General features: G+C 40.1%; 2 protein-coding genes across 2 annotated transcripts in view; one reads left to right on the forward strand and one right to left on the reverse strand.

The window, feature by feature from the left end:
• The window catches only part of LOC138004525 (protein mono-ADP-ribosyltransferase PARP14-like), a 17548-nt gene extending 3082 nt beyond the window's left edge, over window positions 1-14466 (reverse strand). Inside the window, exons 1-9 of the mRNA XM_068851060.1 lie at window positions 14303-14466; window positions 13727-13781; window positions 11294-12073; window positions 8283-8516; window positions 5923-7664; window positions 4266-4454; window positions 3010-3646; window positions 1404-2300; window positions 279-593 (exon numbers count right to left, since the gene is read on the reverse strand). Coding sequence (XP_068707161.1) covers window positions 279-593; window positions 1404-2300; window positions 3010-3646; window positions 4266-4454; window positions 5923-7664; window positions 8283-8516; window positions 11294-12073; window positions 13727-13769 — 4837 coding nt within the window. The 5' untranslated portion in view covers window positions 13770-13781; window positions 14303-14466. The remainder of the gene's footprint in view (window positions 1-278; window positions 594-1403; window positions 2301-3009; window positions 3647-4265; window positions 4455-5922; window positions 7665-8282; window positions 8517-11293; window positions 12074-13726; window positions 13782-14302) is intronic.
• An 87-nt stretch (window positions 14467-14553) lies between these two features.
• LOC138004531 (uncharacterized) lies at window positions 14554-24410 on the forward strand. The gene is made up of 8 exons (XM_068851067.1): window positions 14554-14717; window positions 15613-15745; window positions 17294-17366; window positions 17795-17849; window positions 20366-20444; window positions 21266-21430; window positions 22779-22850; window positions 24088-24410. The coding sequence occupies exons 1-8, from the start codon at window positions 14586-14588 to the stop codon at window positions 24171-24173; spliced, it is 795 nt and encodes a 264-aa protein (XP_068707168.1). The 5' UTR covers window positions 14554-14585; the 3' UTR covers window positions 24174-24410.
• Window positions 24411-25000: the final 590 nt, after the last annotated feature.

Raw genomic sequence — 25000 nt, forward strand, 5'->3', positions numbered from 1 at the left:
TACGGTCTATTGAACATATGAAAGCGCTTTCAGGAGGTCAGTAATTGTTGGTGTCAACCCAATTTACTTTCCATATTTTTCCATAATGTGGACACCCTGGAGTTGGTTCTGAGGGAGTCTATGGACTGTATTCTTGTGAGACTGAAGCCTAGAGCCCCTTAATTTCATCGCACATCCCTTATATTTGAGCTGCGGTCTGTAGCTGCGATTTGAGTCCACATTAGAAACCCCTCACAACATGTCACCTCCCGTCAACAGCTTCAAAAATAAGTACTTACCATGCGCCCCACAAAAGCTCCTGTTAAAGCCCTGCGTGTTCATAGCAGTTACATTTTTAGCATCGGTGCCATGAAATAGCTGTCGTTCATTATTTCCTCCGTTGTCTTGGTCCATTTTTTGTTTTCTCACCACATAAGACTGATAAAGATGTGGGTTTTGAACTCGTTCGATTTTCTGAATAGTGTATCCCTGGGCAGTTGATTGAAATTTGCTCGCTACAGTTTGGTACTCAGAGGAACCTGGGGCGAGTGGTACCAAGTGCACAGTCCTACCAGGTTGAGGCATTGGATCCCAATGCTTTGGAAGAGAAATTCCTGAAAACACGAAAACAAAGATCGATGATTTTAGCCTATGTGAAGAGTGGTATACCGTTCAAAGACGGTGTGACAAATACAGCTCACGTAAAACCAAGAAAACAAAACATTGCTCACAATAAACTTGCAACAAAACAATTGTTCGTACAACAAAGAACACTGAGGAAGAGCTTAGTATTACCTAACGTTACAGCTGTTCAACACTTTTTCTCCCTAAACATGCTGACTGCCAAACCCTTGTAATCTCAGTCCAAAATACATATTCCTGTTTATGTACTAAATTGTATATTTACGAAATTCAAGCAAATTGCTCGTTCTCAGTCGCTCGCGACTGCCTGGAACGAGAATTTGCTTAAATTGCATAATTTAGCAATTGCTTGAACTGCATAAATTTACAAGTTACACTTATCCACAATAGCACAAATTTAAAATTGCTTTAACTGCATCAATTTGCAATTTACACTTCCCTACGATCGCTGGGGAGGATACCGCGTGCTAACGAAAAATTGCGAATAAGAAAAAAGAGCAAGCAGTCTGTGTAATCGTAAAAAAAAGAGTGATATTTAACATCAAAAATGTTAATGGATATTTCCACCACTAGACATTCGGTGAAAGGGGAAGGAAGCAGTAGATGCAGGCCACGAGGCGGGAGTGACAGTTCCCTTAAGGCGGAACAACACAAACAACCTTTGGTTGCGAACTAACGCTGGCAGAAATCACTTTCTTCTCTAAAAGAAAGAATCACTTGACATTTCTGCACTCATTTTTTTGTTATTAACACTAAGCCACCAAACTTATTTGTTCACTAACCTTCGTTAGATCCTTTCACCTTTCTGTGAATTGTTATCATCTCCCCGTTGTACCGTCCTTGACCAGTTTTTGCTTTCATATTGATGTCAAACTCATCTGCTCTTAAAGATACTCTGACAAAGGCTTCGCTTTTGACGTGCGCCATCTCTAACTTCGCGTTGGTTTTCGAACCAAACACCATTTTGGTCCCTTGTATTTTATAACTCCATTCAATGTTCTTTAAAACCAGTAACGCTTGTTGCTCTTCCTTAATTTTCTTATTTCTTTCGTTAATTTCGTGCCAGATCTCCCCAACCATACCTGTCACTTCAGTTGGTCCCCCACGGACCACGATGCGATCAATGTCAGCCTCGATGTCAAGTCTTACGTCACGGTCACTAGCTTTTTTCCTCAAGGATTCAATCTGCCTGTGAGAAAGTTGGTTAACAGCCTCATTCTCGACTTTCTGAGTCGTGCAAGCTTCGGAGAAACCACTCTTCAAAGAATCTACCGCTTTTTCCACGCTTGTCGCGTCCTTGCCTGCAACGCAGATTTTTATAGATGGGTCGTTCGTCAAACTGAACCCTCTATCATATTCTCTGAGTTGCCTCGTATGCCCTGAAGAGGAATCACTATCAAGTTTGTGATCAGCTTCCCTGGCTGAATGCCTCTGATAAGCCTGTAAAAATTCTTGCATCATTGAGGCTTTAAATACGACAATGCGCACTTTTCTGACGTATTGACAGCTTACATTGAAGTTGTTAAGAGCCTGAAAGGTGAGCTGGGCCGAGTCTACCGCAGACAGACCATAAGCACCAGTGCCAACACAAGGAAGTGAAAGAGAGCGAAGTTTGTGTTTATCCGCCAAGCGAAGACCAGCTTCTAAACATGTCTGAAGATGACGCGTATCCTTCGACTCTAAGGATAAATGAAAAGAGAAATAAAATACTAAAACTGGTCATTTTGAATGATTCACGAGTGGGATTTGGTCGTAAATTCACGATCTCCAAATCCTACTGGGCCCGGACACCACCTCAGTTCGAACACGAGGCCACGCTTAATATGTATTTGAAGTACGGAAAGAAATATTTTACGATTTTTAGATCATCACAGTTATGCCTTCGACATATCCATGGCTTCTGCGCAGTGAGCAATCAAGCCAACTGTTACCTATTCATTTTGTGACAGTTTATAAACCCGCGCAGGGTGTGGATATCACGAGGGTTGAGTTCAGGCTGAATTTTCAGGCTTACCTTTCGTTACTACTTACGTAACTGCACAAGTAAGTAACGTTTATAAATGCGGATATCTAAAAATCATAACATTGCTTCTTTTAAAAGTATCTTCATAATGACAAAAATGTAGACCTTACTCACTCTCATAACACGAGAACAAAATGGCTTCGCCGCTACGAGGTAATATCCACGGTTACGAGGAGGAGCGTTGCGTGACCACACAAAGAACGGCTGCGTAGGAGACTAAAACGGGGTAGGACGGTTTACGCGATATTCGAGAAAACAAAGCTTGAACTGATAAAACGTAAACACGCTTTAGGTTCATTTCTAGGACACTTAGAGTTAATACCTATCTAACATTACTCGGAAGATATAAAGAGAAAAAAAGAAACCTGGAATAATGTGAATAACTTTAGGCGCTGCTAAATTGCCTCCGTTTGTCATCACAGCTGAGCCCGCAACTTGATTGCCCTGTTGGCTGCATTCTTGTTGGATCTGTGGCCCGCCTCGTTTCAAGATGGCTTTGCTCAATTCACCGGCATTGTTCATGTTCATATCGGTGCTGTTAATGTTTAAAATTGCATCAGTTGTTTCCTGAGTCAAATCAGCATTTATGACTTCGATACTGGGGCCTGTGTACTTGCTGTTACTTGGTCCGACCAAACCATGTTCAGATGACAAGCCTGGTGAACTTACTGCTGTTGTGATTCCAAATTTGGATTGAAATTTCCCGAAAAAACCGTTAGTCGTGTATTCTTGGCGTAAGTTATGCTTGGATTGCAAGTTGGCCATCTCTTGTTTGAAAGCAGTGACCAGGGCCTGATCTTGTTGGTACACCACAAATCGAATATCTTTCAAGGTGGACGAAACATTTGTCTGGCAAAAGCTGAAAATCTCTTCCAACATTATTCGCGAGGCTTCGTTGGGTGGAAAGTTTAATTTCCCCGTACCTATTACAGGAAAAGCTATGGAGCTCATTCTTAGTTCTTCGCCTTTCTGGAGACACCTTTGCACGATGTTTCGTAAAACCTTTCATTAAAAAAATAATAATAAAATAAATTATAAGCATTGCCATTGTTTGCAGGAATCAAAGTTTCGCCATCAAAAAAAGAAGTTTATCGTGCTCGAGATAGAAATGCTCAAGAGTGCAAACTGACTGTCTTCTCATCGATACGCTTGCGCGAAATCTTCTTACGCACGTACATAAAAACCACTTATGAATAATCTATAGTGAAGGATACCTCCATATTTAACTAGGATTCCGATAGAATAAACGGATTAACCACCCGCACTTCATTCTTTGTATGTGCATGTCTTTTACACAACTTATAAGGAGCCCAGGGAGGGTACGTAAGAACCCGGATACTGCATACAGCTCACGAAAAGAGCATCCGAACAAGTGATCTAAACGATGGCAGATTCCACTCCCGCAAGTAGCACTCGATTTTTTCCGAGTAGCGCCCAGTCACCATCGGAAAAAGCCTCGCGATGTATATAGCACGGTCACTTTGAGAGACGGATTCATGGCCCTGAACAACGCAATTTAAAACTTGCGAGCAAATACGTGGGGAACATAACTGTGAAGCTACTTGCCGTTCTCTAGGAGATTTTTAAAAGTGGTTACAATATTATCAGTTTCAAAACGCACCTCTTCACCAATGCCTGTGTTCCATGCACTACAGTTGGTATGAAACACATGATTGCAGGGCAATGCGAACCCAGGAGTGACTGTAATGTGACCAGTGTTTGGAGTTGTTACGCTGTTTCTCATCGCCGGACCACCCGCGTTAAGGATTGCTTTGGAGCATGCTCCTCTTGAACTGACCAGGATGTCAACCTGTGGTGTAAGTAAGCGGATTACTAACCATTCACTTTGTATTGGTAATCACATGATTTCGAGTGAAATTTGGAATAAATAAGCACGAGTAAATTGTTTTCAAAGACGATCAAAATTTGTAGGTGCTTATTTAAACCAAATTGCACGAGAAAAATCGTGTGATTATACTTATTATTAATAATATACATGAAAAAATTCAACATGGTTAAGCAGAAGAAACGCACGCGTATCACGCCATCAGGGAAAATTGCGCCATAAATTGCGCCATCCAGGGTGCGCTTGATTTGAAAACAAAATATTTGATTGGCTCTGACCAAACCATATTGTTTACACTGTTTGCACTGTGTTACACTTGAACTGCACTGCACTGCTCTTAGCCAATCAGAATCGAGTAATTTTTTCATGTATATTATTAGAAAGGAAAACTGAATCTTTTTGGACACGTGGACTTTTGCTACCAGCAGGAGATGTACAAACATTTATTTATTTATTTATTTATTTATTTATTTACTTATTTATTTATTTATTTTTATTTTGTCACACTACATCATATTTTTACATGAATATATATATATATTTTTTCTTTTTTTCTTTTTTCTTTTTGTTTAACATGAATGTTTTCATGTAACGTTTGCTAATTTAATTCTCACATCCCGAGTACTATAAATATGCCTCGCAGTTATTTTTTAACTTGTTCATTACGCAATGATGACATGAAGTTGTCGAAACGTCATGTTACTTTGCTCTCGTTAATTTTCCTACTTAAACACTACATCAGGTACAGGAAATACAAAATTACCAGTAAAGAAAAGAAAAAGAAAAAAGAAAGCGACAAGAAGACCTGCTCACATGAAATTAGGTTTCCTCACAAAGTACAAGAAAGAAAAGATCATTAAAATGCAAAAGATGGAATGATGCGAGAGAAAAAAAGCAGATAACACCCAAACTGAGATTATTAAAAAAAACTTTAGGCCTTGGAAGAACACGGAAACTGTAGTACATTTGTTTTACAGTACGGTAAGCAAAAAGAGGAAGCGTGCTTGGTGTTATAGGTATAGGTTAGGGTTTAGGAAGAAAGAGTGTCAAATTTTGAGGGAAGATTACAATTTCAAAAAGAAGACTTGTGAGTTGACGTAGTTGGAGAAAGTGAATATTGTGTAATTTAAGCAGGTTGAGTTCCTTAAAAAGTGGATTTGTATGAGCATCATAACAGGACCTGCTCATTACCCTTATCGCTCGTTTTTACAGAATCGCGATTCGGTTAAGACTACTTAATTTTGTGATTAGAACCCCAAACTGCGTTAAAATAGTATAGAAGGGAAGGATCAGAACGTTGTAGAGATTTAGAATGTGGAGGAAATTTGGACAGAACGAATTACACAAAGCGACTTAGATGTTTAATGGGCAGAATTTTCACTGAGTTATGTCACTCCAAAAGGATCAATAAAACTGAAATGTCTTAACTCACCCTTTCAGCCTCAATGATTCCAGCTCTCCACGAAACATGGTGGCCAGCTTTGGTGGCGAAAGAAGAGCGATCAGTTTCCCTTACAACTACTTCTCCCTCATCATAAATATCATCGTCACCACCAATGACTGACTCATCATCATCACTGCTTGTGGAGTCAGAGCCTGTTTGTGCACCTTGTGCTTTATCTTCCTCTCGCTTCCAGTCAAAGCTCTTCTGGACAAGGATCGCACATTCATAGTTTTTCTCTATCGATTTTTCCAGAAGATCTCCTTTGCCACTGGCATAAAATTTTCTCAGCCCTGGCTGTTTGACGTCAAACAATTTACAGCTGACATCAGTCACAAATGTGTTCAGTTCCTCTCGTGCCCGTTTGAGGCCTTCTTTATTGCCAGAAATAACAAAACTTTCTTCTCCTTTTCCATTTTCAACTTTCACTTCAAAGCTGGCGAGTTGGGTTTCAATCAATCGCAAGTCGTCCTGACGACACTCGAAGAGATATCTTCGGATGAGTTTAGAGGGACAACTGAAAAGCTCTTTGCGAATACAGTTATTTTCTAAGAAATCATTCAGCTTCTTGACACCTTCCGTAACGTCTTCTCTAAACCCTGCAACAAAGGTGTCACTCCAGTTATTCTGATAAACACTAACAACTTCTCCGGTGTTGAGTTCATCGCATAGTTGGCGCCATTCTGATGTTTTCAACAGATGCTTGCTCGTCTCGTCTACGCGAATTTTTTCCTCTGATGTCAGCTTGCCGACAAGACTGGCAGCCTGGTCAGCCTGTGCAGCCGTGGTGCCCGCGATGCAAACCTCGTTGTCAATCACGAAAACAGCTTCAACGTTGTTTTTTTCTAGCTCACGTTTCAGTCTTTGGAGACCTTCATCTGTGCCTAGCACTTCCAAGATACTTTCTGATATAGCTAGTTTCTTTTCCACAATATTCTGGTCAAGTTTGTGGAACTTCATGGCTGCCTCTTTGAATTGTTTCTGTGGTCCTTCAAAATAGATCTTCTCTGCTTCAGTATCTAAAGTTATCTCCAGTTCGTTGTTGTGCTGTTGAAGCTTCTCCGCAAACTTTATCTCCTTTAACAAAATTATGCGTTCTTTTGAAATGCTCTTTGAAAAGTTCAAATACGTCTTCCTTGTTTCTTCACGATAAATCTCCTCTAACTTTGCCTTAACCTGATCTTCAAACGATTTTGTATCTGAAATCAGGCAAACAATTCTAATACAGAAGGATTGCTCTAAAGTTTTGATCAGCGATGGTTCAACACCTAGGCATGCGCGTACATCAGATAATTGGGTCTTCACGGGTTCCCAGAATTCCTTTCTAATTTCAACATCACATTTGGCGAATTTTTCCAAGTAGTTTTGAACTAATTCAAGACACTCTGACTGCATTGAATCGCTTTTGTCATCTCCACGAAACACAATAATAGCCGTTTTATTCTTTGGTGTCCACTTGATTTCACACTTTTTCGCTGATAATGCTTGATTTAACTCATCCTGATAAGATGTGGTTATGATGAATTCCATTACATCCGGGTCCACAGCCATGTGTAACTGCTGTGCTTTGGGTTCAGACCGCTGGCTTGGGAGCTCTGATGTTTTATTGGCGACGTCTGCAGCTAGTTCTCCGTCGTGGTGCTCCAGAAATTCGTGGAAGATTTTGAATGAAAGCTGGGAATTGTTTAAGATAAGTGGTTTTTCTTGTTGTTTAGCCAAAACTCCCTCCATGGCTGTCAATGAAACAAAAGCGAACAGGTTTCTGTTGCTATAGGGTTATCTTGAAACCAGGGGTAAAGGTGTCTCAATGATAAGCTAGGAAGAACAATACTGCCGCAAGGCGATGAAGACGATAAAGCTAGTTGTTATCATGATCATCTTCAGAAAATAAAATGGTAAATCCGTAGTTTATTCCATCACTAAGTTACCCTTTAATTTATTCAACTATGGAATTGTTGTTCGTTGTCAGTAAGAGGGTGTGGTTTCCATATGTCAACCAGGTTCAGTGGAAAATCTTATTTGACCTGTCAGCAGGACATTTGAAATCTAGCCAGAGAGACGTATTATTGTAATACATGGAACGGGGAGGATTGTAACACAAGTGAAAAGTCGATTTTGGTAAAATCACAAGCGTGGCGCACTACACCTGACAAAGTGATTGCGGATGAAACCTAGCAATGCCCGAGCCACGTTTTCTACAGTGTTCCCGGTTTACCTTATTGATACCAAATTTTACTGAGTAGTGACTGTGGCTGTTCAAAAGTGCTCTTGCAATTTTTACACCCTTCTCTTTTCCAGGGTCACTATTACAGGGAAACACAGAAAAAGTTGTTCTGCCGAAGGAGTCTTACCTTTAGGATCTTGAAACACTACCACAGCAGAACCACTTTCAGGCTGAAAGCGTACTTTTTCAACAGGACCTCCATTGTTTCTTGGACTTTCAAAGAATAGTTCAATGGCATCATGGGTAGTATCATCTGAGATGCCGCTGACAAGAATGCTCTTGCAAATAGGAACTCTTTCGATAGAAAGCTTTGCCGAGTCGAGGCCTCTCTGTTCGCCTTTTGTCTTGATTTTGCCAAAATCTGATAAATAAAAACAAGAGAAGCTTCATAGAAATATATTTGAAGTGCGGGTTATAGCCGAAAGGTAGAAAATCTAGAATAGACCCATGCCCCTCACATAACGGTCGTAGGTCCAAATTATTTCCAGTTCTGCCAAGCTTATTTGGCTTACGCAGCATAGAAAAAGCGAAATTCTAGGTATCAGTGGTTTACATTTGTTTGCTTTAGATGGGGATATTTACATTAGGAACGAAAAATATTTGAGGTTAGGTGCTCTTTCACCGGACAATGTAAGCAATAGACCATATTCGTATTCTCGGTATTGGACTGGAACTAGCTTGCAATGGAGGCTAATGCGGGGAAATCTTTTCAAATGCAAATACTTTTTAATATATTCCCCCGCATTAGCCTCCATTGCAAGCTAGTTCCAGTCCAATACTGAGAATACGAATATGGTCTATTGTCACTTTATATCCGAACACCTGAAAAATTCAGGCGGACTTCAACGGAATTCAAACCCATGACCTCTGCGACGCTGAGACAATGCTCTACCAGCTAAGAAATGAAGCCACACAGTTGGGAGCTGGTCAATTTGTTGGGCTCATAGAGGATATTGCATGGCCGCGCAGGGATACGAATTTTATCTTCGAGAGCTAAATAATATCTGTCAGAGGTGAGCGCAGCAAACGAGTGCGAGATACCATCAGTACGTTGTGCTTGTTATATAGATATTGATGAAATGTCCAGATTAATAACGACTTGTTTTATTCATTTTCAAAATAGCGAAAAAGTGTATCATGAAGCAAGATATATATGAAAGTTGTGAAAGCAAATCATGAAAATGTCAAATTGTGCAATAAAAATGTTAATTAATGTAGCGAAGAAAAATTTTATTACCGTAAAAAAGTACCTTACAATGAAGGGGAAGCTCGGATTTTCTTGGCTAATCGTGTTAGTTACCATGATGAGACCTATATCATCACATGTGAAATATAAAAATGATATGTTCACTGCGCGCGGTGAAGATATGATTTTTTTGAAAGGAGGAAAAGCCTAGTATTTCATCAGTATCTACATAATAAATGCGAATTTGTCAGGTGTCTTCAAAGTGACAATTGCTTAAATTGTTCAGTTAAGTGCGACGATCAGTTCTATGTTTCGTCTGTATACGCTAAATAACTGAAGTTCAAATGAGAGATGCAGTAGCTACGTGATTAAAATTATAAAGGGAATTTTAAGGGACAGTCACATTGTCAAGAGATCTAGTGTTCTTAATTGTTCAGTGTGAAATGATGCTGCCCACGACTCTTCTTTTGATGCAACATTTTTCTATGACCAAGGGCTGCGGAAGCAAGATGACTTAGCGGTTATCAAGCACGCCTCCAACCACTGCGACCTGGTTTTAACCCCCTGCTTAGGGGTCGTATGTGGGTTGAGTTTTGGTCGATCCCAATTCGATTGATTTATTATTATTATTATTATTATTATTATTATTATTATTATTATTATTGTTATTATTGTTATTATTATTATTATTATTATTATTATTATTATGTGAATTCTTGCTGTTCGGTCTGCTGTATACTCCTGAAGGGCCGGGTCCAAGCCATGGTCTTAGGGCACAACAGGGCTTTTCTGATGGATTAAGGGTGGCATCATAGTATGCTTCCTGACTTCTTCATTTCTTTCGTGTCCGTTTTGAGGGATTTGTGGTGTTGATATTCAGAAGGCCTCTAAGAGGAGCATCCTCGGCGTGGTTATCCTCTGGTACCTTGGGTTGGTTGGACTTTGTTCCAGTAGCGTACTTTTCGATCTCAGCCTGGTCCCCTACTGAAGATCGCGGTCCTTGTTTATCCGCGCGACGACCGATGCGGCATGAAAATCTTGTGGTGCGACTTGTCATTAATATTAATAAGAGAGTACTATTTACCCATAGCGGGGGTGTTTTATTTCTTGGTGCCACCAATAAGTGGGTTGCCTACCATGGCTCAGGAGTCCCACTCACCCCAGGGGTTTTCTGTAGGGGACCCACCCTTAGCCCTTAAGACCCTTACCTGTGGGCACAGGAGCTCGTTACCCTGAGCATGGGGCCCTAAACAGGAACTAGACTGCTGGGCAGGCAGCCACCTGGTCCTGGCATGGACAGGGACGTAAAGGCCTGTTGAACGGGGTTAACACCTGGATGGGTGACCGTCCGGCAATACCTCGTGCTGTACACGCTGGGGAGTCACGCTGCTTGGCGCGTTGGCTATCCAGCAAGAAAGGCTACTGATATTATCCCACAAAACTGATATTGCATTGTAACACATGTATTCCATATTTGTTTTTATATTTGTTAGCAAGAAGATCACAGTCAAAATACTAATAGTGTGATACATTCATTCTAAATAAATACTACAAAAGGATACAAAACGATTCTCCTCAAAATATACAACTACTTTCAAATGTCTCGACGATGATACTGAAAAGGAATCGAACGTACCTCACTCTTTGATAAGAGTGTTTGATTGGCACCAAGACTAAAACAAACGATTTGGTTGCCGTCTTTCGTTTCTACAGCAAGCACATTGTTCACTGGTAGCATCAAGCCCCTTGGAATTATCCAGGTTTCCACCCCGCCGGGAAAGGAACTCAGCAACCACGGTTAGCCACACGCACGATAAGCATAGAAAGATATGCAACTTAATGTGTACATTATCTTAACGGAAAGGGATCACGTTTGGTTTTAGATTTTATCAAGCTTGAAAAGCAAGGGTAAATTCGGCCAGGGAAAAAAAATACCGACGTTAAGGACTTACTTGTTATTGGTTCCGCCATTGTGACCAACGCCTTTGCTTCGCCAAGCATTGTCACTTCTTTCACTTCTTCACCACTCATTGCTTCAATGAAGTTTACCACGCTTTCATTTGTCGTTGCTGCATTCAGACCACAGATGACTAATTTCTTCTCCTCAAACCTCTCATCGTTTTCGTTACCATAGCCCTGATTGGCCTCCGCACAAGACATGCTTTGTGATCGTCTCATGCCCCTTTGACCGCGACCTCTCTTACCCCTAGAACCTCTCTGATTTCCCTGGTAATGCCCAATGTTAACATCTTTTGCATGCTGGCTAGCGTCACGGAGATAAACGTCAACCTCTTCATTCCATCTGTATGTCTCGCTAGCTTCTTCCAAGTCCTCAAGGTACAATGGAACATGATGCCTTGCCCTTCCTTGGTTGTGAGAGACATAACACCCATATCCTCCTTGATTTTGTGCAGATCCGTCCCAGGGTCCCCTTCTTGGCCATCCTCTGCGTACCCCTCTTGGGCCTCTCATCGGCCTGCGCTTGTTTTCTGCTGGATAACCTTGCGCACTTAAATTGCCCTGTTGTCCTGGGTATTGGTATCCTACACCCTCTCTGCAACCCCCTCTTTGTCCTTCTCGAGATCCCCGATAGGGTCCCCCTCTCGGTCCGCCTCCCCTATGTTCCCCTCTCAGTGCTCCTCTTGGCCTTCCTCTGAAACCTCTTCCTCTCAAGTAATCTTGATGGTGATAAAACTGATATTGATTTCCTTGCTGACACAAACTGAAGTCTTCTGTAAAGTAAAGGAAACGCTTAATAAAAGTTTCGATGAACACTGATTAAACCGCAAACCTTTTTGTCATTGTGCTTTATTTCTCGTTTTTGTTGGTACTGTTACGAAAAGTTACCACTTGTTGTTTTACGTCTGCCTGGGATCCAGTTACTGATTATTCATGGCATTTCTGAAGTGCATACTGAGCGAAACATCCTCCCAAATGAGACGACAAAAACACACTGTATCTAGGACGCGAATGGTGAGCAATTTATAAGGTCTCCGCAGGGTAAAAAATAGAGGGAAACTCCACGGGCGCTTGAGATATGATCCAAATATCTTAAATTGCAGGTCTAGGAGATGATAATATCTCGTTCATTCTGACAACGTAATAGGTACCAAAAGAATACGAATACCGTCTATTCCGTGTATTCCTATTCCCGAATAGTACCAAACGAACGCGTCTCGCTTAGGGGTGTAAATTTTGGATTTTGGTCTCGCTTAGGGTGTTCCCGGCAAAGCGCCAATATTTTAAGCCGCCAAGGTCTCGTTTAGGGTTCCGCGAAGAGAAACAGAAGTCAAATTTTCTTTTTAACTTGTTTTTAGGGATCAAGATTTGCTTGAAACCACGCCCATATTGGTCTCCTTTAGGGGTCACAAAAAGCTTGAGCCACGCCCAGATGGTCTCCTTTAGGGGTTAAATTCAAAATTTCCGACGAGAATCCCCGTCTGTTCCATATGGGAGTCCCCCCCCCCCCCCGGGGTGAGCCAGCCCACCTTGGGTTAAATTTAGAATATGTCGTGTGAAAAACGATAGCAAGAAGAAGAAGAAGAAGAAGAAGAGAGACGTTTGCCTCGCTAAATTGTTATTACAATTCACCATTCTACAATTTAAAGAAGCCTTACGGTTTGCTATCTTACACATCTTTTATAAAAGCATAAATAAACGACTATTCCGTGCGCCATTTTGCTCTAAAGCGGAGTAATGTGATTAGAAAGCGCTGGAAAAGCTGTTGTAAATATAGACGGTCTGTGCAAACGATATGGGAAGTGTAGGTTCCGGGTTCAGCTTGTATTGCATTGTTGGGATAGACGGGGACACCCCCACCTGCTAGGGACGCCGAAAATTGCATGAAAATTGTGCCAAAACATGGTGACTATAGTGTATCCTAAAATAAAGCAATAAATATAACTGTAGTTCGGATTCTTCACGGATTCATTTTTACCTTTTCTTAGTGTATTCGCTGTAATGCCACAGAAAACGGTAAAGCGGTTTACGAGAAAAGAGTGTTACTTCACCCTTAGAATGAGCATACTCGTTCATAACAAACTATCAAAATACCGTCTGCTGATGTGCAATAGAGAAGATATCTGTTACTTGAATTTCCCAACCACAGGAACAAAAGACCCTTTGTTTCGACAGCCAATGAGGCTCTGGGTGGCACGTTAATGACAAGAGGTGACGTCAACGATATCTTCCCAAAAGAGCTCACGCTTCTAAATTTAGATGTCGGCGCATTAGTTTGCACAACGAATTATTAGCTTGGCTTCCACTCCGCAATAGTCACTCATTCTACAACTTAACCCAGTCTAGTCAAATAGATTGCGTTTTACAATGGCAGGGTTAAAAATGTAAATATACTAAGCCACAGTGTCAACGTATAATTCACGTACCATTGTTATCAATGTCCATTGCTTGCTTTATATTTGTTACCATTTACTTGTAGGACTGCAAATAAAATAAGAATCTAATCAAATTACTGGTAACGCAAAGCTTTACAGCGAAAACACGTGAGTTGGCACAAAGGAGCACAAAAAAACTTCTCTCCGTAGGTGCGGACGTAGCTAAGTGAATTTCACAACAAATCCTACAAAATTAACTCCGGTATATGTTCATAGGACCGAGCTGTATAAGATTTTTCCCGCAGTTCCTTTGCTGAGACTCATCTTTATTATCTCCAGATATGGATGGGAATCTAAAATATCATTATATTATCCTCCCAACAGTATTTTCCAACTCTAAATCCAATTTTGAGAATATTACAAATGGTAGTCTGGTCCGCACCAAGGAAACAATCATGAAAATCCTCTAATGAAGCCCTTTGGACACTGATGTCTATCCCCGACTTCTTTTACCATGGGTGATTACATCAAGAACATTTGAGACAAATGATATTCATCAGATAAATCGGCTACGTTGACTTAGCCATTCTCTTCAGTTTCTTTCCGGTGATAATCGGTAGAACTTACCCAACTTATATTAGAAGAAAGATGAGAAGTTAGAGCCAGGCTCTGTCGGTCATTTGGCTTGTGCCAAATTACTGGTGCTTACTCCGTCTAAAACCCTCATTGTTTCTAAAAGTTTGTCAAACCAGAAGCGCAGCTGTTCCGCATGCAAACAGTTCGTTGAACACTTTCTATCACTTCCGGGATATGAGGCGGACTGAGTGGACTGGGACTGAGCGTAATAAAAATACTGAGTACACTATAATTTGGAATACATAACGTACTTAACCTCAGCCGTGTTCGCAACATGGGTCCGCGTCGGACGTCTTCACAGAAACCTCATCGCTTTATTCGCAAAGCGAAGCAAAATGCATCGAAACCTAAGCGTAATAAATCACTGAAGAACAAAGCCAGAGATGTGCAAAGGCTTCTTAAAAAGGTACGAGTTGCCAATGTCTGCGAAGCTATAACTTTAGTTACGTTTAGTTACAGAAACAACCCTAAACATTTACCAATGCTAACATTAGGCCTAAAAACTTTTGTTTAAGCCTAAAGGCTGGTTTTCACTTGCAACAGAGTTAAGAGTCGTAATCAGAAGCGCAGAGCAATATGATCTAGTGAAAGTCAAACTGTTGGAGTCAGAAGCAGAATACCGATTCCGCTTATGATCCAGTAAAAACTGCATTGTTGGAGTCGGATTCAGAAACAGAAGAATAAAACAATCACAATGCTCGATTCCAAGTATTGTGATTGGTTGGTTCTTCCACTTCTGCTTCTGACTCTGACAATCTAGTTTTCACTGGATCATAAGGGAACGTTCTGATTCTTCTGACTCTGAGTCCATCGAGCTTATAACTCTGCTTATGACTCCAATCTTTAATTTTCACTACATACAGTGTATGTACAGTGTACACTGTAAGTGCTCTCATGACTCTGACTCCGACTCCGACTCCGTCACTAGTGAAAACCAGCCTTCATTAGGCCTAAGCTACAGCATAGGTTAGGTTCAATGAATGTTGAGGATACATTCTGTATTGGTAAAACAATGACTTGTGACCCGTGTTTTGTACCTTCTGGTTGTAGTAAGCCAAGCAAAAATCAGCATGTATGTTTGGCAGTTAAAGAGATTTTGGGCCATGTTTGCCGGGGAAATGCAATGTATCCCCGAGTAGAACAATGAATAGAGCAGCTCAGTAACAGGATAAGACAACAAAGTGAAAACCATTTGCGTACACACACCACTTGAGAAATGTCTGAAATCTTTGTAAAAAAGAGGTCTTTTTGCATTTAGTTTTCTTGATCCACTATTTGGATGTAATTATTTGAAATTGCAGCCTAACCTTCCAGCAACTGTGCGAGTTGAAAAAGAAAGGATGCTTCAGATGTTAAGAGAAAGCATCAAGGATAAAGGAAATCAAGAGAAGGAGAAAAAGATCATGGAAAGATACAAGAGAGTGAAGTTTTTTGGTGAGAGCATTTCAAAATCCAGTTTTCTTACTTCTAGTGGTCAAAAGGGTGAATGTATCCTCACACTTACTGTAACTGGACAATTTAACAACATCTAGGTCCACTCTAAAAGTCAAAATGGCCCCATTAACTAACCCTTCCCTGCTGCCCAAGAGTGACCCTTATAGATTTTACTCCGTCTAATGCCAGATGATTTTACTCGTCAGTGGGGGCCCCCTCAGACTTAACAGCATCTACCTCCACTCAAAAGCTAGACAGGAAAGGGTTAACCCTTTCCTGTCAAAGGGGGCCCTTATTGATGAGCGGCTTCTCGAAGAGCTCCATGGTTACGAGAAGCCGCTGTGGGGATGAGGTAAGTGTTGTACATGAAATGACTGTACCTCGTCGGGTGGAGTTGATTTGACATCGGATCCAAGCTCCGTGTCGTGATACAGTATCACCAGCCGTTAACTTCATCAGCTATCGTGTAATCGGAAGCAGAAAATGCTCATTTCCAGCCAAGTGCGTGGGGATTTTTGACGACGAAACATTCACTGAGGTTCGCAAATGATGTGGCTTTAGCTTTGCGTGAAAAAATCGCGGCAGGGATGGATTTTCGAGTCGCAAATCGCCTCTGAGCTGACAACGGTCGGAATCGTAGTGTGCAGCCTTGACTTCGTCTTAGAACATTGAAAACACGGAATTCCCGAAACGGTAAAATAAGCTCCAAAAGGCACAAAAATACACCAGATGTAAGTCATTTTTATTCATTTTATTGAATGAACATTAAATTGAGCGTTTTTTAGGCTTCATAATCTTCGGTATTTTATTTCCCAGACAAAGTCTTACAACGCGTTTAAATCCTCAACGGCTGCCTGTAACGCAACACCGCTTTTACTCAAAGGTCATCTTCCACTAGTAATCAATTATTACACGCTCTCTAGTGACGCGAACTTGGGCTGCCTATGGGGACATTAGTTTTTGAGTGGACCTAGTTTGTTAGGCAATTGTCACTCTACAGACAGGGGCTTTAACAGCACTCGAACCTGTGACCTCTGCAATGTCATTGCAGTGCTCTACCAATTGAGCTATGGAGCCACGCAGTTAGGAGCAGGTCAATTTGTTGGGCTCATGTGTTCCTGTGAAAGACTGATGAATGAAAGAAAAAAAGGAAGAAATCCATACTGAATATTGAATATTGAGAAAGCATTGAAAAAAAATTGAGATAAATATATACTGTACAGTCTTTGAGCAATTTACTTAAACAATTTGAGATTTTGCAAATAAATTGTCAACTCATTAGGGCTTTGCCTTGGGATAAGCTCTCACTCTTTCATGGCTTGACATACTGGTTGTATTAAGCCAGATGTTTAAAGTGGAGGATATAACTAAGATTTACAAGGTCTTCTAGTAATTTTTATAACACAATATCTTCTGTTAGCAAATTTATACTTTAATGAAACAGAAACTTGACTAGAGTACATTCCGTACGACTTTGTAATAAGACGTTTGGTAATGTACATGTATGTATAACTTTTAATCAAGATTATCTTCTTTCACATGTTTCAGAGAAAAGGAAGCTCTTTCGCAAGTATAACATTTGTGTCAAAGATCTGAATGAATGCAAAGACAATGAAACCAGGTTTTGTAATTAATTTTGTTAAATTTTATCTGCAGCAAGATGCAGTTTAAGAGTTGCAAGGATAGTGATTTCAGTGTGCATTCATCAGTGATAATACAGTGTAGCTGGCTACTCTAAACTTTGTGCAACCAGCTTCTGCAAACAGTAATGACAGCTCAGCAGACCTACATGTATCTTTGAGATCCAAGCCATACAGCCATATTGACACATGACATGAGTTCCATAAATAATTATTAAATGTAGCATAACAAATAGGATTGCTTAAGCAGAGTCTTCCAAAAACATGGCACACACTGTCACCCTCTCTGAAGATGGTAACTTGACACAGTACATGCTGTATGTATTATAATGTGCCAGGTACACTGTATTTTAGGACCAGAGGTTACTCTAACCCATCAACGTTCACTTTTTTTTTCACTTTCATTCAGGGATAATCTGCAAAAGAAACTTGAAGAGATCAAACTCCAGTGGAATTACATTTTTGTGAGTGAGACTGTAAACTTAAAAGTTCATCACACTGCTGATTTGTGGGACCTTTAACTTGCTAAATGAACCGGTAATAACATTTTTGCAGATTAACGTCATGAGATTAATCAAAGAGATACAATGTACTTGATAGAAAAGTAGTGGATTTCATATCTCAATAGTTTACTAGATAAATAATTACAAAGAGAGAGAGAGAGAGAGAGAGATGTCAAAGAGATACTGCTCTTGGTGCTTCTTCTATGCCACTCCAAGTAATTAATGTATATCTGAGGTTCTGCAAGGGTCAATTTTGGGGGCCCCACTCTTCTTAGTGTTATGTCAACGATCTTCCTCAAGCGGTAACAGCTGAAACATCTATCACTCTCTTTGCTGACGACACCAAATGCTACTAGGCTATCAACAACCCTGCAGATGGCAAGATTCTTCAACACGACCTCAACCAAAATTTAATAAGCAAATTGTGTGACACATGGTGTATGAACCTCAATCTATCTAAGTGCTGCCTTCTCTCCATTACAAGGACTACTTACCCCGTCCCTTAAGTGTACCATCTCATCGATGTGCAAGTCAAGCCAACTATAACACATAAAGGAAGTCTTGTTTCATCCGATCTAAAGTGGTCATCTCTTGTACATCCAGTTGCTGCTAAGGCCAAAAGAATGCTTGGTTTTGTGAAAAGATCATCATCTGATATCCATGATCCACGTGTTCACTTTGTAACAATTATACAACCTTAGTTCGAAGTACAGTAGTCTACTTTGCACAAGTCTGGTCTCCACAAACGGTCATGGCAATTAATTCTATGGAAAGAGTCCAACGACGGGCAACTAAATTCAGTCATTCATTTTCGTTTAGAACAGAATTTTTCTACCGTACTTATTCAGCTATAAGCCGAGCGATTTTTACACAAATCCTCACTCAATGTGGGCAAATTTAAAGCCGTAGAAGGGGTCTCGGCTTATAGCCGAGTTTTTTTGATAAAAAGAATTTTCTCAGCAAATAAAACAGTAACAAATGAACGTGTCGCTTGTACGAAGACAAGTTTCCTGTGAGGTCAACAATTGTTTAATAATATTCGTCACCTCACGATCATGTTGCTTGTTTGTTTCTTATCTTTCGTGTTCAGTTGATTGCTTTGAGTATAATTTTTCAGTCAATGTCAATTTGTATTTTAAATTACGAAAATTCCATAGTCGATAATACACATAAAGACCTAAAATGAGTCTCGGCTTATAGCCGAGTATTATGCATTTACAATTCGTGTTAATCAAGTTGATTTTTTCCGTAAGAAGTTTGGGGTCTCGGCTTATAGCTGAGCTCGGGTTGTAGCCGAATAAGTATGGTACATGTACAAAGATCGTCTACTCTTGCTACCATTAACCTATTGGCTGAAGTAACTTAATCTAGTCCATCTCTTCAAGATTTTGATTGCCCAAAGCGACCCACACATCACCATCAAAAAACCTGTAAGATCCACTGGAAACAGCTGCAATTGACCTCAGTTAGTCATACCCTTCTCTAACATTGTAACTTTTCAAAGCAGCTACTACAACAGAGTAACTAGGACGTGGAACATATTGCCTAAGGAACGTGTAGAAGTATACAAAGAGTGAATTACTTTAAAAGAGAATTCTCTAAGTACTATGCTGAAATTACTGTCAAATGTTTTGATGTTGAAAATCTACAGAGCTTCAAGTCCGTCTGTGTAAAATGCCTCATGTGCCTTTCATTTTTAAGCCTTAGTCAGAAAATGTGTTGCTACTGACGTTATGTAATTGCCTTTTCATCTTTATTTTCTGTATCATTACTTAATGTTTTCATTTTATGTCTTGGGCCCCTGTAGTGGAGCACTAGGTCTGTGGGCTAAGTTTGTAAATAAATAAATTATTAATTAATTAATTAACAATTGAATAATTAAGTCCATTTACTAGACAGATAGAGCGATTTTCGATTGAGTGTCGTAAAACCAAAACCAAAGTAATTACTTTGGCCAATCAAAAAGGATAGAGACAATCTGGTAAACCAATCAAAACCCGAAGTTATTACACGTAGAGGACACAAAGCACGGGAAAAAGTGCACGCGCAAGCCACGATTGGTTTTGGTTTCACTTCTGATTGGTTGGAAAAGTGACGTGAGAACTTTGACCCATCACTGAGTGAAGTAATGCAAAACCAAAGTAATTCTCTAATTACTTTCGATACTCAATTGAAAACCACTCTAATGCATGCAGTTAATCACTATTGAATTGTCAACTGAATACTGTTTTCAGTAATACTGGGTTTGAATGCGTTTATCTATCGGATGATGATATCTGGGAGTGATGCACATATGTAATGTGGATTTTCCTCTCAGCAAGTTTTGATTTTTATCTATTGCCATGAAAAATGATGCAAAAAAGATTGACAAACTGTTAGAGAAAATTGAGTGGATCCACATAAATATCCACAATGTTAGCGGCAAGTGAAATACATGTAGTTTTAACAGCTTCCTTCTTGGTCTTTTATTTGTTTAGCACTTCCCTAAAGACACAAAGTACATTTCTCTTTTTCCAAACACATCTTGCAACAGTGAGGAGGGACATCAAAAACAAGGTACAGTGGAGGGTTTTCACAGTTGTTCAACCCATTGACACCTGGGAGTGAGACTTGACAGATTTTATTTTGTCCAAGTAACTTCACATTGGTTGTCAGATGTTGGTGCTGTTGTTAGTGACATACCGTATTATGTTGATTAAGATGACAGGGACAGTTGAGGAAAATTTAATGATTATTGTGATGATGATGATGATGATGATGATGATGTTGATGACCGCCGACTGGTTGGCTCAGTTTACTGAGGAGGTTGCGGGTTAAAATAGTGTGGCCAGGCCAACACTGAGAGTCTTTAAAGAACTGAAGAGAAAGCGCTGCCGTTGTAATGACATCTGTAAATGGTTCGAAAGACTCTCTATTCTTCTTGGATAAGGACGATAAACTGTAGGCCTCGCCTCACAATGCATGGTGTGATATGATAATGATGATGATGATGATAATGACAATGGTGGCGATGATGAGTGTCGGCAACAATAACAGAGTTGGTCATTTATTATGATGCTGATAAATGCTTCTTGTAGTAGACACAGCCACCACAAAATTAATAAATATGATTGTGATGAGAAAGATGTTGTTTGTCATGATGATGTTGGAGCAGTGCAGTTACATTTAATTCTCCTCAGTTGAATCTGCATACCCTCCCAGCCAGTACCAGGTCATTAACCTCCTTATAGAGAATTAAGTTACACTGAAATGTAGGAAATAAAATATCACTCAGACCAACTATCATTGTCCTTCTTAAAGAGGTGTCGGCCTTACAGTGGTGTCCACCTACAGAGATTAGCTGTATTTTGAGTTTCATCTTTACTGTTAATTTTCAGAGCACATTTTGAAATTGATCTCAGAGAAGGTATCCAGTGGTGAATTAATGGATGCATCTGAAGCAATTTCTCAGATGGGTGGTGGATCAAAAAGAATAACAAGTTTTCAACTCAGACTAAGAAAAGATGATGGAAAAGAAATGCAAGCAATAGAAAGCAACAGCGGTGAGATAGTCATGTTTTAAGAAACCTGCAAATAAAATAATTAAATCACTCCAGCAATCGGCTCTTTGGGGAAGGGAATACTCTGAATACTGTGGGAAGAACTTGTCGCTGCATAATTAGAACCAACAAACTCAACACTTACAGTTGTATGGTGTTTGTTTGTTTGTTTGTTTGTTGTTTATTTGTTGAAGCAGGTTGAAGTATTTGCAGCTATACAGCTGATGTGGACCTGCTATACCCACCTACCCATACACTCACGAAGGACAGCCACAACACTGGGAACTTCATCCCCTACCCTTCCTCACTCCTCTGGTCTAGCTATAAAGAGTGTGGGATGCCTAAGAACTCGCTCACAGACCTTTTTCTGGACTGTGGCATTTGACGAAGAGCGTTGTAAATTAGTCCTAAGCTTTGAGGCGATTGGCTTATGTACTTACCTTACACCTTACACAAACTTCACATCAGACCTCTCTCGTCCCATCCTCCCCCTCCTCCCATACCAGAGATTGGTGTTATCAGTTACATGTACATGTACTTGCTTGCCGTCAGTAAGGATGCCATTTGTAAGCAGAAAGTATTTTGCCTCTAAGGCCGTATGTGCCCTCCTTCGCGCCCGTGCGACTTTGCCTTTACTTTTTAACTACGTGAAGGACCTTTCAAGTATAGAAGAATGGTGTTTACTTTTTTTAATTATCACGTTTAGTTTTAGGGGTAGGGGTTTTGTGTCAAATATCGAGGAAGAAGTGTTAAAATTAAGAATATTAATATTTTCTTTGAATACTAGAGTGGTCTTCACTATTTAAAACATAAAATGGCTCCTAATGTGCTGTTGCCATTGCCATGGCAACAGCTTTGTTTTAGCATCTTACTTCTGTTGGATTATTAATTCCTGAAGAGCTGATGAAAAGACCAATGTGGATTTCAACCACAAGTCAGAGTGTCGATCTTTGGTCGGAACAAAGAGGGGCTGAAGTCGAGAGTGTTTCTTTGGTTACGAAACAAAATGTGTCATATTTTTCAAGCGTATTTCTTGAGCTAAGTTGCAATATCATCACTCGATTATTTTCACAAGTCAAGTATTACTAACTAATGGCGACATCGCTTCCTTCATTTGTATGATGTAAATCGTAAATAAATTATTTCTGAAACTAAGTAAGATATTTCGAAACTGCGTTGCCTTTCTTCATCATTGTCGAAGGGCTTTCAAATAAGCATCAATGATTTTTACCTCATAGGCGTTGCTAACCCTGCTCCATATGTTTCTTATCTTGAGATAACCCAGGGTACTAAACTTTTTTATTCATATGCGTGAATAGTGATGAAGTATCGATTTGTGTCTTTGCCATAGAGAGTGAGGATGATACTCCTCCTATGCTGAATGGTGATGATGACTTCTTTATTGATTCAAGTCTGTCCACAGGTGAGAATAGCGCATAGTTAAGTGGTCACGTCCTGTGGACCAATTTTCGTATTTCAGTGCTTGGAACGGAGGCCAATACGGTGAAAGGAAATGGGTCCTTGGACATCAAAAACAAAGAACATTTAAATTAAGTTGCTTTGTTTTAGATTTCCCATTGCCCAATTTTCTCTCCAGTATGGCGGTTTTTGTACCATGTGATCGCCAGCGGCAAAAGAAAAACCTTAAATAACAATGACCACAACCAGGTTTTCTAAGCCCGCGAGACTGAGCACCCCCAGCAAACCATTGTTTTAACGAAAACCGCTGGTCAGCAACCTGGTTCTGGTCATTGCTGTCTAAGGTCTTCCGCTGCAAAAGGCCCATTGCATGATTGTCCCGTGTGAGCCTCCATTCCGTGCTGGATAAAGCCTGTAACCGTGTGGATGGAAAACTGACCTATTTGCCCACCGAAAAGGTAGGGTGGTGCAGATTGGCCAAGCACTGACCAAAGCACTCAGTTGCCAAACATTTAGTTATATTCTCTACTTTCTCAAATTCCAGAATACACCTCTTTTACTCCCGCGCCCCCCCCCCTCCCCCCCCCCCCCGCCCAAAAAAAAATTGCATAGGCATTGTTTTCGATTTCCCTTTGGACATCTTCATGTCTCAAGAGAAATCGAAAACAATAAGTATGCAAAATTTTGGGGGGTAAAGCAAGATGTATTATAGGATTTTTCCCGACCCAGGATTTTAGAAAGTGGAGAATGGCTTTAATGCAAGCTAAGGTATTAAGGTGGCCAGGGTAAAGTTAGCTGTAGAATTGAATGTTCGAAGACTGAGTGAGTGCCTTTGGGAATTCAAACTATACTCAGGGCCCAGTTGTTCAAAAGCCGATTAACGCTAATCCCAGATGAAAAATTAACCGAGGAGTTTATTACTACTCTACTCTCAAATGCTACTCAACGCGGATATTCCTCAAACTCTACATTAGAAGAAGTCAATCTTGAAAAACAAAAATAAGCAAAAGAAATTTTCACCAAAACATTGAAAACATGAAACAAATGTTTACGCTTAGGCTTATCCTAGATTAAGTTGATCAGCTTTCGAACAACGGGGCCCAGAACGCGAAACTAGCGAAACAACTGTTACCCTTTTTGGTTACAGTGTACATGGAATTTGGTCTACGTTTCGTAAAAGAAACGGGGCATTCCGGGGCATTAGAGGGTAAAATTGAAATGGCCACTTTCTTTTCATATAGTACCCCCGATGACGGACGTGATTGAAGACGGCAGAATGAAGAAAACGAAAACTAAAAGGAAGAAACTACATCAGCGTACACTATAGAAAAACTAGCGTCTAGGACTAGGTTTTGAAAATGCAGCCAAGGCGACAATTGGCGTTGGACAAAAACGGGGGATTTTAGTGCAGTTTGATCTTGGCTCAGAACGTTCGGAGAGTGGCCGGTTATGACCCGGCAGTTGAAAAGGTGACAGATAAGATTTTTTTTTCATACATCCGGCGAAATGTCGGTAAAATGTGTATTTATTTCAATTGTATCAATAAAAGTCACGGTTTAGTAAGCGAAGTGTTTGTCTCTTTGGTTTATTTTCCTCATTTAAATAGATTCTGCAATTTTTTTACTTGTCTTCCCTCTTCTGCTTTCCGGTTCTGCTTCTAAACTTTATTATTTTTTGTGTAGCTAAGCCAGCTGTGTTTTGATTGGTAACCTTGGTTTAGTGCTTTCATGTGAATTTTCTACTTATGAGAAAATCTTCAATCTCCTTATTATTACTGTAAGTCTTTTCACTCCTTTTGAAAACCTTTTAAACGACTTTATCGCGCAAGAGAGAAAGCAATTACTCTTTTAACTCCGGCGTTGTTTGCTAAGTAAATAGAAACGGATGAGTGTTGGTAATTTAAAGTGTTTTCAAATTTTGTGAGCCAAAATGCGACCACATCAATATTTTATGTGAATGGCCACTACCCCTAGATTCAAGATCGTCATATTATTACCCAAGATAAGTTGCTCTATATTTATCCACAAGATTAATTTTCTATAAAAAATATGACATTTGAGTTCAACGAGTTGACTGCACTCGTGTCTTTTTCATCAATTGTCTTCTTGGAGACATGTTGTCTTTTTCATCAATTGTCTTCTTGGAGACATGTTG

This window comes from Montipora foliosa, chromosome 5, assembly GCF_036669935.1.
Source record: "Montipora foliosa isolate CH-2021 chromosome 5, ASM3666993v2, whole genome shotgun sequence".
NCBI lineage: Eukaryota > Metazoa > Cnidaria > Anthozoa > Scleractinia > Acroporidae > Montipora > Montipora foliosa.

What these genes read in the sequence shown, in the direction of transcription:
- LOC138004531 (XM_068851067.1), top strand. Translation starts at nt 14,586, where the DNA reads ATGGGTCCGCGTCGGACGTCTTCACAGAAACCTCATCGCTTTATTCGC. An exon ending in TCCAGTGGAATTACATTTTT is followed by an intron (nt 17,850 to 20,365) that starts GTGAGTGAGACT and finishes TTATTTGTTTAG; the next exon opens with CACTTCCCTAAAGACACAAA. An exon ending in AGCAATAGAAAGCAACAGCG is followed by an intron (nt 21,431 to 22,778) that starts GTGAGATAGTCA and finishes TCTTTGCCATAG; the next exon opens with AGAGTGAGGATGATACTCCT.